The following is a 15,813-nucleotide window of genomic DNA, read 5'->3' as shown; positions in this document are numbered from 1 at the left end:
GAATCCCCCGTGCCCGCTGTCAGCGCCGCGCCCGCGGGGGAAGGGCCGGGCGGGCCGGGCGAAGCCGCCGACGCTCTCGGCGAGGTTTCGGTGGCCGCGGGGCCGGCGGGGCCGCGCGGGGCGGCGGGGCCGGTTCTGTCAGGCGCGGCCGGGGCAGCCGCGCTGGGGCCTCGCGGGCCGTGCCCGGTCGCTATGGCGACGGGAGGAGCGGCCGCGCGCGGCGGCGGGAGCTCGGCGGGGGGCGGCGGGGCTGTCGCGACAGAGAGAGCGGCCCCGGGGGCCGGCGGCGTGTCGGGGCCCGGCGGGGCTGTCGCGATCGGCGTGAGGTTCCCGGCTGCCATCCACGTGCGCGGCCCGGCAGGGCTCTCACGATAGCAGTGGAGTCCCCAAGGCCAGCCCTGGCGGGCCTGTCACGATACGAGTGGGGGTGTCGCGACGGGAGCGGGTCCCCGGGGCCAGTCCTGGCAGGACTGTTGTGACAGGAGGGGGGTCTCTGAGGCCAGCCCCGGCAGGGCTGTCACGACAGGAGCGGGGTCCCCTGAGGGTCCCCAGAGCCGCCCGCCCGCTCTCCTGCCTGGCGGCGGGGCCGGGATGGAGGCGGACGGAGCCCTCGACCCCGCGGCGCTGGAGCGGGAGCTGCGGGCGGCGGTGGCGGCCGACGAGAGGCGGGAGAGGGAGAACGAGGCCAAGCTGCGGGCCGTGCGCCAGCGCGTCCCCTCCTACGAGGAGTTCAGGTCCGACGGGGGATGCCTGGGGCGGGGCGGCGGCTTCAGGTGCTTCCCCACCCCAAAGGGCTTCGTCCACAGCGAAGCCTTGCTTGGTGCTGGGGGCTCCAGCCTCACAGCGGGGGGTTGGAGCTCTTTATTTTGGAGCTCCGGTTCTGGGACCCTGGTGGGTTTTGAGCTCAGACTTTGCTCTGAGAGGGGGTTGAGCTGATTATCTGTGCTTTCTGCTCGGGGTCACCACGAGCTTGGCTTGGCGGGGCAGCAAACCCAGCTTTAGGATTCCCAAAAAGGCCACAGCCCCGTGACACAGGGTCCGGGTGGGACAGAAACTCAGCCTTGTTTAGGATTTTCCCCCCTAAAATCATCAGGCTGACGTGTGTGGGGTGAGATCTCAGCTGTTCTGCCCCGAACAGCCAGCTCCAGGGGAGGTCCTCACGGGGGCCAAGCTGTGGAGCAGCAGTGGGACCCGCGCTGTCCCCTTCCCGCCACTCTGTCGTCCTCTCTCCCCGTTCCCGGGCACAACACCCACCCCCCAAGCCCCGCCGGCCTGCCCGGCGCTCCCTCTCCTCCCCGCACGCCCTGTGCCATGGTGGAGGCGCAGCAGAGGGTGACGCCTGTCCCCGCACACCCCGCCCGGCATGTTCGTGCTCCCAAACCCGTCAGTGCTTTGTCCAAGTGGTTTGGGAGCTGGTGTGTGGCCCAGGGATGGCAGGGATGCCTCGCAGAAGCAGCGCAGGGCACTCCCAACACCCACCCAAGTCCCGGATCCACCTCTAGATCCGTCTGGGGAAGTCCCTGTCCCTCAACATCCACAGACAGGTTTGTGGGTGGATCCTACAAAGGACTTTGACCGCCCCTTGGTAAACACATACGGGATCAGATTCCATCCACGGCTTCATCTCTGTCTGCACTCAGTCATATCGTCTGATCCCTGAAAGGCAGAAAAACACCTTAAAATGCTTTTTTCTCCCCCAACTTTCTTGCCAGTCCCTATAAAGGGATCTTTGAGGGATTTTAAGCTGTTTTATCGGTGTATTGGTAACAGCAGAAGTAATCTGAGGGAGGGAACGGAGCAGCTTCTCTCTGTGGGGCAGTGTCTTCGCTCGTGTAGCCCACACTAGCACAGGAGCAGAGAGCTGGACCCCTTCAGAGATCTCCTGCCCGTTACTGGGATGACCAACTGCAGGAATTCATCCCATGGGATGAGAGGAACCACCAGAGCCACCGACTCTGGGCTGCTGTAGTTCGTTGCAGATGTCAGTGTAATAAGATGCCAAATTCAAGTGAATCCACAGAACGTACCTGCCCGGCACGCTGCAAGCTGCCAAACGGTCCCTGGCTGCTGTAAGAATTTAGGGTCTTTCCTCTGGAAGTCCCAAAGCCACAGAAAATTCAGTGTACCGTAAGAAAAAGGCAGGAGGACCCAAGATCCTGCCAGTTCTCGAGGCTCTGGCTCTAGAGGAACTGTTGGTGGAAATGCCCAGCTCCTGGGAAGCGAGCCAGTCCCCATGCTGGGGAGGAACCATGGTGCTTGCAGCCTACAGGGAAATTCCTGCCCCGTTGGTCCTGACGACTGGATTAACACTGAGTTTGTGAGGAGGATGTGCCTGTCAAGTGCCCCCTGCTTGAAAAATCTTCTGTTTTCCTCTGACCCATCTCTGATGCTTCATGATCTCATTTGAATCCCCATCTTGTTTGATAGAATCGCAGAATCACAGGATGGTTTGGGTTGGAAGGGACCTTAAAGCCCATCCAGTGCCACCCCCTGCCCCGGGCAGGGACACCTTCCACTAGCCCAGGTTGCCCAAAGCCCCGTCCAACCTGGCCTTGAACCCTGCCAGGGAGGGGGCAGCCACAGCTGCTCTGGGCAGCCTGTGCCAGGGCCTCACCCCCCTCATAGGGAAGAATTCCTGCCTTACGTCCAGTCTAAACCTGCCCTCTGTCAGTTAAAAGCCGTTGCCCCTTGTCCTGTCACTGCAGGCCCTGGTAAAAAGTCTTTCTCCAACTTTCCTACAAGCCTCTTTCTATACATTGAGAGGCCTCAGTAAGGTCTCCCCGAGCCTCCTCCTCTCCAGGCTGAGCACCCCCAGCTCTCAGCCTCTCCCCGCAGCAGCGCTGTCCCAGCCCTCAGACCGTTCCCGTGGCCTCTGGCCCCGCTCCCACAGGTCCATGTCTGTCCTGTGCTGGGGACCCCAGAGCTGGACGCAGGGCTCCAGGGGGGTCTCACAAGAGCGGAGCAGAGGGGCAGCATCCCCTCGCCTGACCTGCTGGCCACACTGCTGCTCTGGGTGAAGCCCAGGACACGGTTGGCTTTCTGGGCTGCAGGCACACATTGCCAGGTCATGGTCAATCTTTCAGCCACCAGTACCCCCAAGTCCTTCTCTGCAGCGCTGCTCCCGGTCCCTCCATCCCTGAGTCTGTTCTGGTAGTGGGGATTGCCCCAGCCCAGGCCCAGGACGTTGCGCTTGGCCCTGTTGAAGTTGATGAGGTTCACATAGGTCCACTCCTTCAGCCTGTCCAGGTCCCTCTGGATGATACATACGGCCTAAACTCAGAAATTGCCTCAGAGAAGCAGCTCAAAGCCCCACATTATTTGATGTTGCCAAGTATCCCATCCCCTTGTTGCCTGCAGGAACATCGTGCTGGCATCACACCTGAAGCCTCTAGAGAAAAAGGACAAGATGGGTAAGAGGAGGAATGTGCTGTGGAATCCCTGTGCAGTCCGTGCCAAGGCCCCGCAAGCCAGCGACGTGGAAATACCCCAGGTGAGGGACACACTTCCTGTGACTTTGTCCACGTATCAAAATTGCTCCGGAGTAATTTGGGGATTATTTTAAAAGGCGAGAGTTCTTCCTAAATATCTCTACATGTGAGCAAGCCCTCAAAGGCCCCAAGCACGTGGGTGTTTAGATAACCACAGGGGTCACTCCTGGCCCCTACTTTCTGACAAGAGCTTGCATCAGCTGCTCCAAGAAGAATCTGCTTCAGCCCTGGGGAATCTAAGACCAGCTGCACAGTGTCAGACCAGAGCTCCCAGTACCCCACCTCTGCTGGTGGCCAGTACCACATTCTTGGGGAAGAGTGCCCTCCCTCGACCGCACTCTTCCAGCTGGCTGCAGTTAGAGACAGAGAGCCCGGGCCGTGCATCTGGGTCATCACATTTAATCGCCACAGACCGCAGAGCTGTGAGCGTGGCCAGTTCTCTCTCACCCCATGGTTTAGTTCTGCATCATATGGAAAAGTGCTGATTTGTTTTAAACCTGCTGCCTGATGAGTTCCCTGGATGTTCCTTAGTTCTTCAGCTGTGGGAAACAGTTACTAAACATTTTCTACCCAGGTCATTCGTGGTTTGAGTGGCATCGGTCCTGCCCCCTCCCGTGGACTCTGCCCACGCTGCTGAGTCCTGGCCACTGGACGTGGAACTGGGGATGTTTCCCAGGGATGTTTCTCCTGGGTTTTTTTGACACCGAATTTCACTGGCCTGTTTATTATGAGATCTTTCTGCAGCTCTTCCAGGCAGCTTTGTGTTTTCGTGGACTGAGCAGTGATCTGCCCAGAGCAAATTCTGTTCCGAATCCCATTAGTACTTGGGCTCTGATCTGCGGAGCTGCTCCGGTTTGTGTTTAGGCCCAGCCTGATGTTGCTGTGCCTTGTCCTCGCTCTCTGTGGAAAAGCCCAAACATTTTAACCCTCCTTCAAGTCTGTGCGTCAGTTAAGGCAGCGGTGATGAGTTCAGCAGTTCAATTCCATCGTGTATAAAACAGGATTTCCCTTTATCTGGAGGTGCCACGCGGAGCTTTGTGCCCCCTTTCAGTGCCAGCTCTGCCACAGATCCCCGCCAATGCAGCCTGTTACGAGACGGTGTGTCAGGGCCATCTGCATCTTGTCTGGGGTTTACATCTCCTGTCTTTTTTCTCCTCACTCCTTTGATTTGCCACACAGTGCTCGAGGTGGAGCAGAGGTTTTCACTGAACTACGCCGATCTCCAGGAGACCCCTTCCCGAGCAGTGATGGTGGGTCCAGGCTGGGCAGCATGTCTGGTTCTGGTCAGGGTTGGGGTTACTCCACTACTGCTCTGTGTTCATCTGCACCAGGTTTCATGTCTCATCCATTCTTCCCTTATTTTCCCCCAAAGTTCTCTGGTTTCTAGGGGGCTTGAGGAACCTGGAATTTCTTGTCTTCATGTTTTGCCACCTCACAAGCTTTCTGCAGTCCTTTGTGACATCCACAGGTTGTTTGGGGCTGGGGGAGGATACGAATTTTCAAGTGGGAACAAACCAAAATGAACTGGATTCCTATTTTTTCTTTCAGTAACTGGATCAACTGCCCAGAACCTCTGCCGAATTTTACAGAGATTGGCGCAGATGCTTAAAAAGCGGAAGAGAAAAATACCAGTTTTTGCTTGAACTCGGAGGGGAGGCCTTGGGCAGAATTTTTCAGGCTGATTTGGGCTTTGGCCTCCTGGGTGAATTCCTTACGGTGCTGGCAGAGAACATCTGTCACGAAGACAGAGATGCCGTCCTTCAGATCTTACAGAGCCTTTCGGGCACCAAGCGCTTCGGGTTAAACGTGGATCTTCTGAGCGAGTCCGAGAAGGAGAGCAGCAGGGATTTGTTGAGGAAGCTGCGGAACATGAGTGGGGGTTACGGCACCGCTGGCCATCCCAGCAGCCCAGCTGGCTGTGGAGCAGAGAGGGAAGCCCCCCTCATGGACAGCAGCTTGCAAAGGGAAGTCGAGGAGGACAGGAGAGTGATGGAGCTGAGGAAATGTTACCGGGTCAACTGAAGGAGCAGAAGCACCAGGGTGGTGCAGAGACAGAGTGGAAAAGAGGCTCGACGCTTGGCTTTGGCATCATTGTGTGAAACGGAGCAATGGGCTATTTCTGGAGCATTGCTGTACATTTCCCTGCTCCTGGGAGCCACCCAGAGCAATAGTTCTGCACAAATAAAGGTCAGTTACCGAGAGGACTGTGCTGTGGTCTCTGGGGCAGGGTGTCCTCACAGAACTCTGTGACAATCTCTTAGATGAGGAGAACAACCAAGGGAAAGAAAAAACTGGCTGGTATTTTGGAGGAGAAACCAGACCCCAAATTATCCCTTCCCTTTGTCATCACTGACCATTGTCACTGAGGGGATTTAAGAAATGTAACCAGTGACACTTCGTGTTTATCCGTGCAGCCGCTGGAGGTAGAATGGGCTGATGGAGGTGGAGGTGCTGTGCAGGGTGGTGAATCTGGGACTGATCGAACCAGGTATTTTATTATTATTTTACCTCAAACAGCAGGGCACGGGCTCAACCTCAGAGATCCTGTCACCTCATGGTCCAGTGATCTCAAACTCTATCTGGTTTGCCAAAATTCCACACAAATTGAAATGCAGAAGGAACTGACAGGCATCAGTCCAACAAAGAAACTCTGCAGAGCTGCCTAATAGTGTGTCTAAATGGAGTTGCACTTCTGTTTTGGCTGGAGCCCAGAGAGGCCCTCGGATGGCACAGCTCAGCACCTGCCCCCCGAGCTCCCTTGCAGTTCTACTCTGGGAGGGTTCTCAAGCTTCTCCCAAGGGTGCTGAGCAGCCCCGTGTGTGTTACGTTGCTCAGACTTGTTACGGAGGCTCCCAAACAAGCAACCGGCCACCAATATAAAAAATAAAAATTTTATTATTAGTAACAGCCAACCGTCTCTCTGTAAATTACCGATTCGAATGTCTGCGGGAGGAGAACAGAACAACGTTCTGGGGTTTAATAGCAGCCCAAAACACTTTACAAAGCCTCACTCCCTGGGGTTTAACGGCAACCCCAAACGCTCTGTCACTCACCTGACAAGTGAGGGCTCTCACCCTCGAGGACCTGCTCAGGGCAGCGTCCCGACCCAAGGGCCCTCGAGGAGTTTCCTTGGGCAGCGTCCTGGCCCAAGGGGAGAGTCCTCGACCGCAAGGTGCTGCTTCAGGGGACGAGCTCCAGATGGCTCCCCCAGGGATCTCCATTGACACCCAGACAGAATCTGACCTGTAGTCAGTAGCGGCTCCCATTGGCCAAAGGTCTCACCTACCGTGAGACCTTGAAAACAAAGCCAGCCAGAAGCTGCCACACTTCAGCAGCCACGAAGCTCCACTTGCACTGGCGGATGCGCCTGCCACAAGATTGCCTTGAAATCATCTCAGCAACAACGGTCGGGTCCATTTTGTTCCAAACCCGTCTAGTGGAGCAAAAGGGCACCCCCTCGCCCTGGCAGACTATTCCCATCCCTCTCCCACCTTCTCTGTGGAAACCACTGGGCACCTGATTGCAGGCTTCAGATTCACCTCTGGGCCTGGTACTGGAATGTTGGGCTTTGTGGCTTCTGTCTTGGGGACACCTGTGTCCCTGCAGCCTGTTGTGGGTGCGATTCCTCTTGCCTTTGGGTAACACTTGCAAAGCCGAGGACTTGCAGAAAGCCAAGAGTTGAAGGCTTAAATGAAACAAGAAGGTGCTGGAGTTACCCGGGGTCAGGATGGAGGATGCTGATGCAGGAGCAGCCCTGACACAACGGTTCCAGCTCTGGTGGGAACAGGCCCGGCGCTTTCAGCAGTGCCCAGGCCCAGCGCTTGCACTCACGTCCTATGTCAAGGATGGGAGCAGCCCGCAGCATCCCCATCACTTGGGGAAAGGCAAAATAACTGTGGTTTAGTGAGAAGACTCAGGAGAAATGCAGTAAAGAAGACCCCCGGCACTGCCTGCGGAGAGGCAGGTTGCAGGCGCGACCTTGGAAGCACCACACTCGCGTTTTAGCTTTATTTCTCACCTCAAGCTGCCGCAGGTGTTAGTGCATTAATTCAGTAGCAACGTGGGCTGCAAAGCACCAGCCTGAGGCTGCTCGAGGGGGACCGAGTCCCCCGGGCCGCTGCCATCCCACCCTGGATGCCAAACCCGGGCAGCACCCGGCTCTCCTGTAACATCTCCTGCCCCTGGGAACGGCCCTTCTGGAGTCAGGAGCTGCAAAGCACGGGGGGACAGAGGGGACAAGGGGGGTGGCAGCCCAGTGGCACCCCCTGTGCTCGTCCCAAGGGGCTTGCGGGGTACAAGGAGTGCTGCTGGGCTGTTGCTCCTACGTGAGGTGGCATCAGGGCAGGTTCCGCTCATGGTCTGTAGCTAAATCGAAGGAGGGGACGGGGGCTGCGGGTGAGCACCGGGCTGGGCCACGGCCCTGGGTGGGCCGGTGGCACGTGCTGGTGCGGGGGGAGCACCGGAGGACAGAGGGGGGCAGGGGGACAGGGCCACGTGGAGCCCAGGGACAAGGGATTTCTTCCAGCCCCATCTCGAATGCCCGTGCTGGGGGGAGCTTGGGCTCCTCGCATGGCAGCGACTGTCACCAGGGCAGCCCCGGTCCCCCTGGCGGGACAAGCAGGTCGGGGATGGCTCCGTCCGTCCTCCCCCATCGCTCCTGGGTGGCGGGAGGCACCTCTCACTGTGAGAGCACCCGTGGGTGCCCTGACACCCTCCTCCGTCTCCTCTGCACTCCCCTCCTCTCCATTTTCACCTGCGTGGGACCCCCCCAGGCGAGGGCCCAGGCACCCGACCGTGGGTCACCCCTCGCCACAAGCCCCTCGGGACTCTTTGTCCCCACACGGTGATGGGGACACCTTGGTGGCGGACACTCGGGGGGGCCAGGACAGGCCCATGGCTCTGTGCCAGGAGAAGTCCTCGAGGCCACCCAGCCTCCTGTGCCCACCACTGCTCCGGCCCCACAAACCACCCTGGACACCCCAGTGTCCCCAGGAACCCCTCGTTATCCCCATCTCATCACTCTTGGATGCCGTCCTGACAGCACCTGCCTCCCCATCCTCCTTCCTCCTGCCCCTGCCTCTGGGCTAAGCCCACGTGATGCTTGGTGACGGGGAAATGTCCCTCAGCTGCCGGTTCCTTGCACCCTGCAGGCCCCCCACCCCAAGGGTGCTCAGGGCCTGGGTACACTGGGGAGATCTGGGGTGGCCTCCCAGACCGGGGAGAGGGCAGCAAGGTGGGGTGCAGGGAGAGGTGCTCTTGGCACCGTTGTCTTGTCCGACTGGCACACAGAGATGGCAACAGGAGGGCCTCTCTCCTGGGCACTGGAGACCCAGGATGAGCGCGGGCACGGCCCCGAAACCGCCGGCTCCTCCGTGCTGTGGGGCCGTGGCAGCGTCCTGGCGAGGGAGCTCGGCTCTGCCCGGCGCCGCTCGCCTGCCCCGGGTATTGCCCATCCCCTCCCCGCGCTGTGCCCGCCTGAACGGGCGCTCTGCTGGCAGCCAGCCCCCAACAGGGTGTCAGCGGGGTGGGTGCGGGGAGGTGACCCCCCGAGGCACCGCCGGCTCCTCCCGTGACCGGTGCCCGGCCGCGGGCTCCCTTGCAGCATCGGACAGGACCTACGGGGCTACAGCTACAAGCGTGTGGCTGCTGCGGCTCCTCCGCCCTACGGCTCCTCCTTGTGCTCCTGCTTGGACTCCTTGATCACCTGGAGGCAGAGGGAGAGCGACCATCACCCCGGGCTTGGGCTCTCCTCCCGGGCTGAGCCTGTCTGGGCTCTGAACGACCTTGGGGACAGGGACGGGGGATGGTTTTCTCTACGAGCTGCCAGGCTCAGCCCCACCGTGGCCCAGAGCCGGTTCGTGCCGTGCTCTCAGGGCACTGGGGTCACTGGTTCCCTGCCTGGGCTGCTCCTGGGCTGAAGGGTGGTGGCCCCACGTGCATGATGAGTGACCCCCTTGGGGACACCCCGTGGGGAGGGGGGGTGGAGGGGAGGCAGCGTGGGTGTCACGGATGAGGACTTCGCACCTCTCCATCCTTGGTCTCCACAGTTTTGACCACAATGCTCCTCTTCACGCGGGCTTCAGACACGGATTTAGGGTCCAGGCTGGTCTCTAGGGGAAAGGGGCAGGACACGGGGGTGACCCAGTGCCCAGGAATGGCTCCTCCAGCCCCACTCAAGGTGGGGGGGCCCAAAGGGAACAGGTTGGCCTGGAGAACCCTGAGCCAGGGGACGCTGGCCCCAGGGATGTGACCAGCCTCAGGGACACTGTGGGCCTCGGGGATGCGATTGGCCTTGGGGACGTGACTGGTGACATTCTTGGCCTTGGCATGTGGCTGGCACCGGGGATGTGGCCGGCTTTGGGGAGTGATTAGCCTTGGGGACACGGCACCGTGGACATGATTGGCCTTGGGAATGTGGTTGGCCGTGGGGACACGGGTGGCTTTAGGGTGTGATTGGCCTTGGGGACAGGGCTGTCCTTGGGGACATGGTGGTCATTCAGCCTTAGGGACATCACTGGCCTGGGGACATGCTCGGCTCTGGGATGTGGCCATGGCTCACTCCTCCCCCCATCTTGGGAGAACCCAGGAGTCCTCATTCCTTGAGGTTTGGAGGAAAAGCTCCCGGTCCCTCCGGATGGGGCAGGGATGGTTGAGACAGCGTCTCCTCCCGCTGACCCCTAGAAGCCACCCCTGCTTGTGCCACCATCCCACCCCCACCCCACGCGTGGCCACGGCCTCACCTCGGATCTGCAGGTTGGAGAAGCTCTGCACGGGGATGGTGATCCTGCAGGAGCGATGCGGGGTGTTGGGAAGAGCATCGGGGTCCTGCTGCCGCCCTGCACACCAGCTCGGCCCCGCCTGGGGCTGGGGCAGGAGGGCTGGGGACAGTCTGACACCCCCGAGGGGACCACGAGGCTTTGGGGATGGTTTGGGACACGGCCGGGGAAGGGGCAGGGGCAGGACGAAGCCCCCGCTCTGCCATCACCTGCTCTCCTCACCCTCCAGCAGTTTGCGGTACGTGGCGATCTTGATGTCGAGGGCCAGCTTGACGCTGAGCAGCTCCTGGTAGTCCTGCAGGTGCCGGGCCATCTCCTCCTTGAGGCTGCGGGTGTCCTCCTCCAGCCGTGCCACCGTGTCCTGGTAGCCGGCCGTCTCCAGGGCGTAGCGCTCCTCCAGCTCCCGCAGCTGCCTCTCCAGGGACTCGTTCTGGGGGACCCCGAGGGGACAGGACACCCTCCACCGCCGCCTTCTCCCGGGAGCTGGTGGCTCTCCGCGGTGCCCATCCACCTCCCACCCCTGGGGACCAGCCGTTCCCCCAGCAGCGGGTGGGGGTCCCCAGCGCCGTGCCAGGGAGCCCGGTGGCGGTGGCAGCCCCCCGATGCCGTGTCCCCCGCCCGCTCCCCGCAGCTGTCACCTACCGCACCCCGCAGAGCCTCCAGGTCGCAGGTGAGGGCCTGGAGCTGGCGCCGGTACTCGTTGGCCTCCTGCTTGGCGGCGCGCAGGGCCTCTGCGTGCCGGGCGGCCGCGGCCGTCAGGTCTGTGAACTGGGGGGGGACACGTGCCGTGGGATGTGTCCCGGTGGCACATGGCGTGGGGACACAGCCCTGCTCTGCTCCACTGCAGGGACGTGGCCCCACCAGCACGTGGCACACAGACACATCCCCGACCCGGCAGGGTGGTGGGACGGTGCTCACGGGATGTGTCCCCAGAGCCCCGTGTCACTGGGGACGTGTCCCTGCTGCTGGGGCAGGAGGAGACAGTGCACACGGGACACGCCCTTGGTGTGGGCCTGGGGACATGTCCCTGTTCCTGCAGCCGTTGGGGACAGGCGGGACATCCCCAAAGGCGCGTGTCCCAGGGACATCCCAGCTCCCGGGAGGCCGTGGCCCCAGCAGCGCCTGTGGTGGGGACACATCCCTGCTGCCATGGGAGGAAGGGACAGCTCACACGGGACGTGCCCCCGGTGGCACGCGGTGTTGGGTGGAAGGGACGGCGCACGTGGGGCACGTGGCTGATGGCACGTGTCGTGGAGACGTGTCCCTGCTCCCTTGAGGCGACGGGACAGCGGACATGGGACACGTCCCTGACGGCAGGTGCTGCTGGGGACACGTCCCCGCCGTGCAGGTGGGAGGGATGGTGCCTGTGGAAGCCACCGGGAACGTGTCCCTGCTCCTGCGGGACAGTGCCTGTGGGCCCCGTCACTGGGAACACGCCTCAGGGACCGTGCCCGTGTCACTCCGCAGGGGGACACGTCCCCGCTCCCCGCGGGGACCAGGCCCGGACACGGGACACGGGCGGGGGCAGCGGGGATCCCAAACCCCACGCGCCACCCCCAGGCGGCGCCGCCCAGCCCCGAGGAGGTGACGCTCGGGAGGGGACAGCCAGGCCCCCCCGCCGGGCGACCGGCTCCGCCGCACCTTGGACTTGTACCACTCCTCGGCCTCCCGGACGTTGCTGGCGGCCGCGGCCTCGTAGCGGCTGCGAATGTCGCGCAGGGCGGCCGTCAGGTCCGGCTTGCTCGCGTCCACCTCGACATGCACCCGCTGCCGGGCCAGCTGCTCCTGCAGCTCCCGCAGCTCCTGGGGGGACAGCGGGGCTCAGCCCGGCCCCGGCGAGCCCCGGGACTCCCCCCCAGCCCCCCGCGCGGGGTTACCTCCTCGTGGGCCTTGCGGAGGAAGGCGATCTCGTCCTGCAGCGTCCCCACCCGCCGCTCCAGGGCCAGGCGAGCCAAGGCAGCGGCGTCCACGTCCTGCCGCCGCGGGGGGAGAGGAGGGACCGTCCCCAGGGCCTGCTCCCTCCCGAGCTGCCCGGCCCTGCCCCGTGCTGCCCCGTTCTGCCCACCCCAAGGCACCCCAGCCCCCCACTGCCCGCTCCTGCCCACCCCTGCCTGTCCCCGCGGGAGGCTGAGCTGGGGGCTGAGCCCCTGGGCTGCAGGACGGGGGACGCAGGGTCCAGCCCCTGCCCTCACCTGCCTGTAGGCAGCCAGGTCGCTCTCGGCCTCCAGCCGCAGGGTCGCCTCGTCCTGCAGCCTGCGCCGGAGCAGAGGCACCGTTACTCACTCAGCACCGTTCCCCTCAGCATCGCTCCTCGTTAGGCGCAGTACTCGTTGGGCGCTGCTACTCGGTATTGCTGCTACTCATTAGGCGCTGCTCCTCGTCACCCTGAGCCCCAGGGATGGACCCCCCGGGCCGACACGGCCCTGCGCTCCCAGCACCCACACCCTGTGTCGGAGCACGTGCCCATCCCACACCCCCCGCCACCGTCCTGCGCTGTTCCCGGGGTCACCCTGGTCCCTGTTGCCACCCGCGGCCCCGTCACCACCCTGGTGCCCACCACTGCCCGGTCCCCAGGGCTACCCTGGTCCTGGTGGCCACCCTGGTCTCTGTCTCAGTGGCCAACCTGGGGATACCTGCTGTCACCCTGGTCCTTGCCACCGCCCTGGTCCCCAGATGACTGTGATCACCATCCTGGGGGCCACCTTGGTCCCTGAGGCCATCGTGCTGCTGGTGGCCCCCTTGCTCCCCATCCCCACCCCGCTCCCCATCCCCACCCTGGTCATGGTCGCCACCTTGGGCCCCAGGGCTACCCCAAGCGGGGCAGAGCCTTACTTCTGCTGGAGGCTGCCGAGGTCCTCGGCGAGGTTCTCCTTCTCGATCTCCAGACGGGCCTTGGCGGTGGCCAACTGCTCCACGTGGCGCCGCAGGTCACGCAGCTCCCCCTGGTAGACGTCGGGCAGACGCGAGGGCTCCTGCTCCCGCGCCTGGTGCAGCTCCACCACCAGCACCTTGTTCTGCTGCTCCAGCAGCCGGACCTTCTCGATGTAGCTGGCAAAGCGGTCGTTGAGCTCCATCATCTCCACCTTCTCGTTGGTGCGCGTCTCCCTGAACTCCGAGTTGAGCGCTGCGGCCAGCGAGAAGTCCATCCTGCCCAGCCCCAGGCGGGCACCCGTGCGGGGACCAGGCTGGGCGCTGCGGGGAGCCCGGAGCCGGGCGGGGGGGCTGGCGGGAAGCCCCCGGTAGCCCGGGGCGGCGGGGCCGATGCGGCGGCCGTAGGAGGAGAGCCGCTGGCTCTCCATGCCGGAGGGGGGGGCGTGATGGGCCCGGCCCGGGGGTTTTGTGCAGCCCGGGGGCCCCCCCGTCACTGGCCACCGGGCAGGGAGCCCAAGTCCCGGCACAGCAGCAGGGGGGGGCTGTGCCCTGGCAGCCAGCCCGGGCACCGCAGCACGGCCCCCTGCCCCCGCGGCGGGCACTGGGGGGGCTGGGGCACACGCCAGGCTGGGAGGCAGAGCCGTGGCCGTGGGCACCCGTGGGGCAGCCGGCGGGTGGGTGCTGGGTGCGAGGCGGGGTGCGAGGCCGTGGGCACCGCGGGAGCTGGGGGCAGCGCTGCAGGGCTCCGTGGGCGCGGGATACATTCCCCTGGGGCGGCGTGGGTGCTGGGGGCACGGCCGTGGGGGCCCAGGGGTGCTGGGTGCGGGGGCCCAGGGCGCTGTGGGTGCTGGGTGCACACACACGTCCACACGCACACACGTCTCCATCCCCCCATGCCCATGTGCACACACACACACACACAGACACACACACGCACGCACACACACACACACACGCACACACACTCACTGTCTCTCTCACGACTCACACCCCGCGCGCTCCCCGTGTCGCCCCCCCGGGCCCAGCCCCGGCACAAGCGGCTCCGCACCCGCCGCCCGGCCCCGGCTCCCCTGGGCGGAGGCTCTGTGCGGGCCGTCTGGCAGCGCGGGCAGGCGGCTCATTAAGGCCGGCTGCTCATTAAGGCCGGCTGCTAATTAGAGCCTGACGCCTCCCAAGTCCTTCCCCCCCGCTGGCTCTGTCAAGCGCCGCCTGGTCCTGCCGGAGCCCGGCCGGGGCTCAGGGCGCCGGGTCCCCCCTTCCCAGCTCGGGGGGGCCGGATCCTGCCCCAGCCGCTGCTGTGGGTGCGCGGCCGCGTCCCCGTCACCTGTGCGCTGAGTTTGGGGGGGCTTTTGCCCGCCGGGGGCGGCGGGGGGAGGAGGGAGGGCCGGGACCCCTCCCCGGGCGGCTGAAAGGGGCTTCGTGCGGGGCCGGAGCCGGCGGGCCCGGCCCCCCCGCGGGGTCTCTTTGTGCCGGGGCCCGGCGCTGCCGGGAAACGCGGGGGGACAGAGCCAGGGGCACGGGGCCACCGCCAGCCCTGAGCCACACAGCGGGACATGGCCAGGCCTCGGGGACAGCGCCGGCGGGGGCCGGGGGGCTTGGGGACCGCGAGGGACTCGTGGGGGCATCGGGGTGGGGGCCCCAAGAGGCGGCTGGATGAAGCCGGGGGGGTCCCAGGAGGGGCTGGAGCGGGGCCAGGGCGGGGGACAGCTCCCGCCGGCTGGCAGCTAGATGGCAGCCGATGGCCGGGAAAGGCTCCCCGCCCGCTCGGGGACGGGGACACGCCGCCAGGCCCCGCTGGACCGCGGCCACCGTCGCCGGGCCACCGACCGCGGCCACTTGGAAAGTGTCGTGGCAACAGCCGTGGCCCCACGGGTGTGACCTGTGGGCACCCAGGGCCAGGGCGGGCTCATACTGGTGCGACTGGGGGCACTCGGGCGGCGCTCCGAGACAACCGCTTGCTGCCACATCCCCCTCGAATCCCCAGAAGCTCCTCGCCCCCAGGCAGGCCCGTGTCCCCCAGCTGTCCTGGGCCGCTGTCACCAGCGGCGGGCAGGGGTTTGCCCACAGAAACGCCCGGCTTGGGGCCCCGATGTACCCTGCAAGTGACACTTGGCCTCCCGGAAGAGTGGCAGCCCTGGGAACGTGTGCTGGGTGACAGCCCCTGGTGACAGGGCTCCTCCGTCCCCCGGGATTCTCTGAAGTCCCCTGGCGTGCACAGTCCTGGTGGGGCAGGACGGGGCTGGGGGCGCGGCGGGGTCCTCGCCAGCCCCCGCGCCGCTCCCCAGAGGTTGATTTTCTCCCAGCTCCTGCCGGCCGGGATCAAAGCACAGAAAGCTGTCCCTGCCGGCAGGCAGAGCTGGGCTCTCCCCCTCCTCCTCCCCGGCCCCCCTTAATGAGACAAACGAACTGGGAGCGGGCTGCAAGTGTTAATTAGAAGCTTCCACGCTCTGAGAAGACAAAGGCGAGATCAGCCGCTGCCAGGCAGGGAAGTAGTGCAGAAGGAGCCGGTGACCCCGGTCCCTGTGGGACAGCAGCACACCCGCAGCTGGGTCCTCCCTCCCCGTCCTGCTCCCACCACGCTTGGTCACCTCTGGGGGTGGCTACGAGGAGCTGGGGCAGGCAAGCAGATGTGCCCGTGGCCAGACGTGCCCTGGCACGGCAGGAAAGGGGGTCGCAGG

The 15,813-nt window shown here is 64.1% G+C and overlaps 1 protein-coding gene and 1 pseudogene across 1 annotated transcript; one reads left to right on the top strand and one right to left on the bottom strand.

Annotated features, from left to right (window-relative positions):
- The first annotated feature begins 189 nt into the window (after positions 1–189).
- LOC141955364 (dynein axonemal assembly factor 19-like) lies at positions 190–5,702 on the top strand (annotated as a pseudogene).
- Positions 5,703–7,635: 1,933 nt separating this feature from the next.
- On the bottom strand, positions 7,636–13,563 carry LOC141955363 (glial fibrillary acidic protein-like). The gene is made up of 10 exons (XM_074895204.1): positions 13,097–13,563; positions 12,457–12,517; positions 12,142–12,237; positions 11,906–12,067; positions 10,907–11,032; positions 10,474–10,694; positions 10,229–10,272; positions 9,513–9,598; positions 9,108–9,192; positions 7,636–8,145 (listed from the first exon to the last, which is right to left on the bottom strand). Exons 1-9 carry the CDS (start codon positions 13,561–13,563, stop codon positions 9,151–9,153), a joined length of 1,305 nt encoding a protein of 434 aa, XP_074751305.1. The 3' UTR covers positions 7,636–8,145; positions 9,108–9,150.
- Positions 13,564–15,813: the final 2,250 nt, after the last annotated feature.

Source organism: Athene noctua, unplaced genomic scaffold (genome assembly GCF_965140245.1).
Source record: "Athene noctua unplaced genomic scaffold, bAthNoc1.hap1.1 HAP1_HAP1_scaffold_160, whole genome shotgun sequence".
NCBI classification, from domain to species: domain Eukaryota; kingdom Metazoa; phylum Chordata; class Aves; order Strigiformes; family Strigidae; genus Athene; species Athene noctua.
The sequence above is the reverse complement of the archived record's forward strand: the minus strand, read 5'-3'. Positions and strand labels throughout refer to the sequence as shown.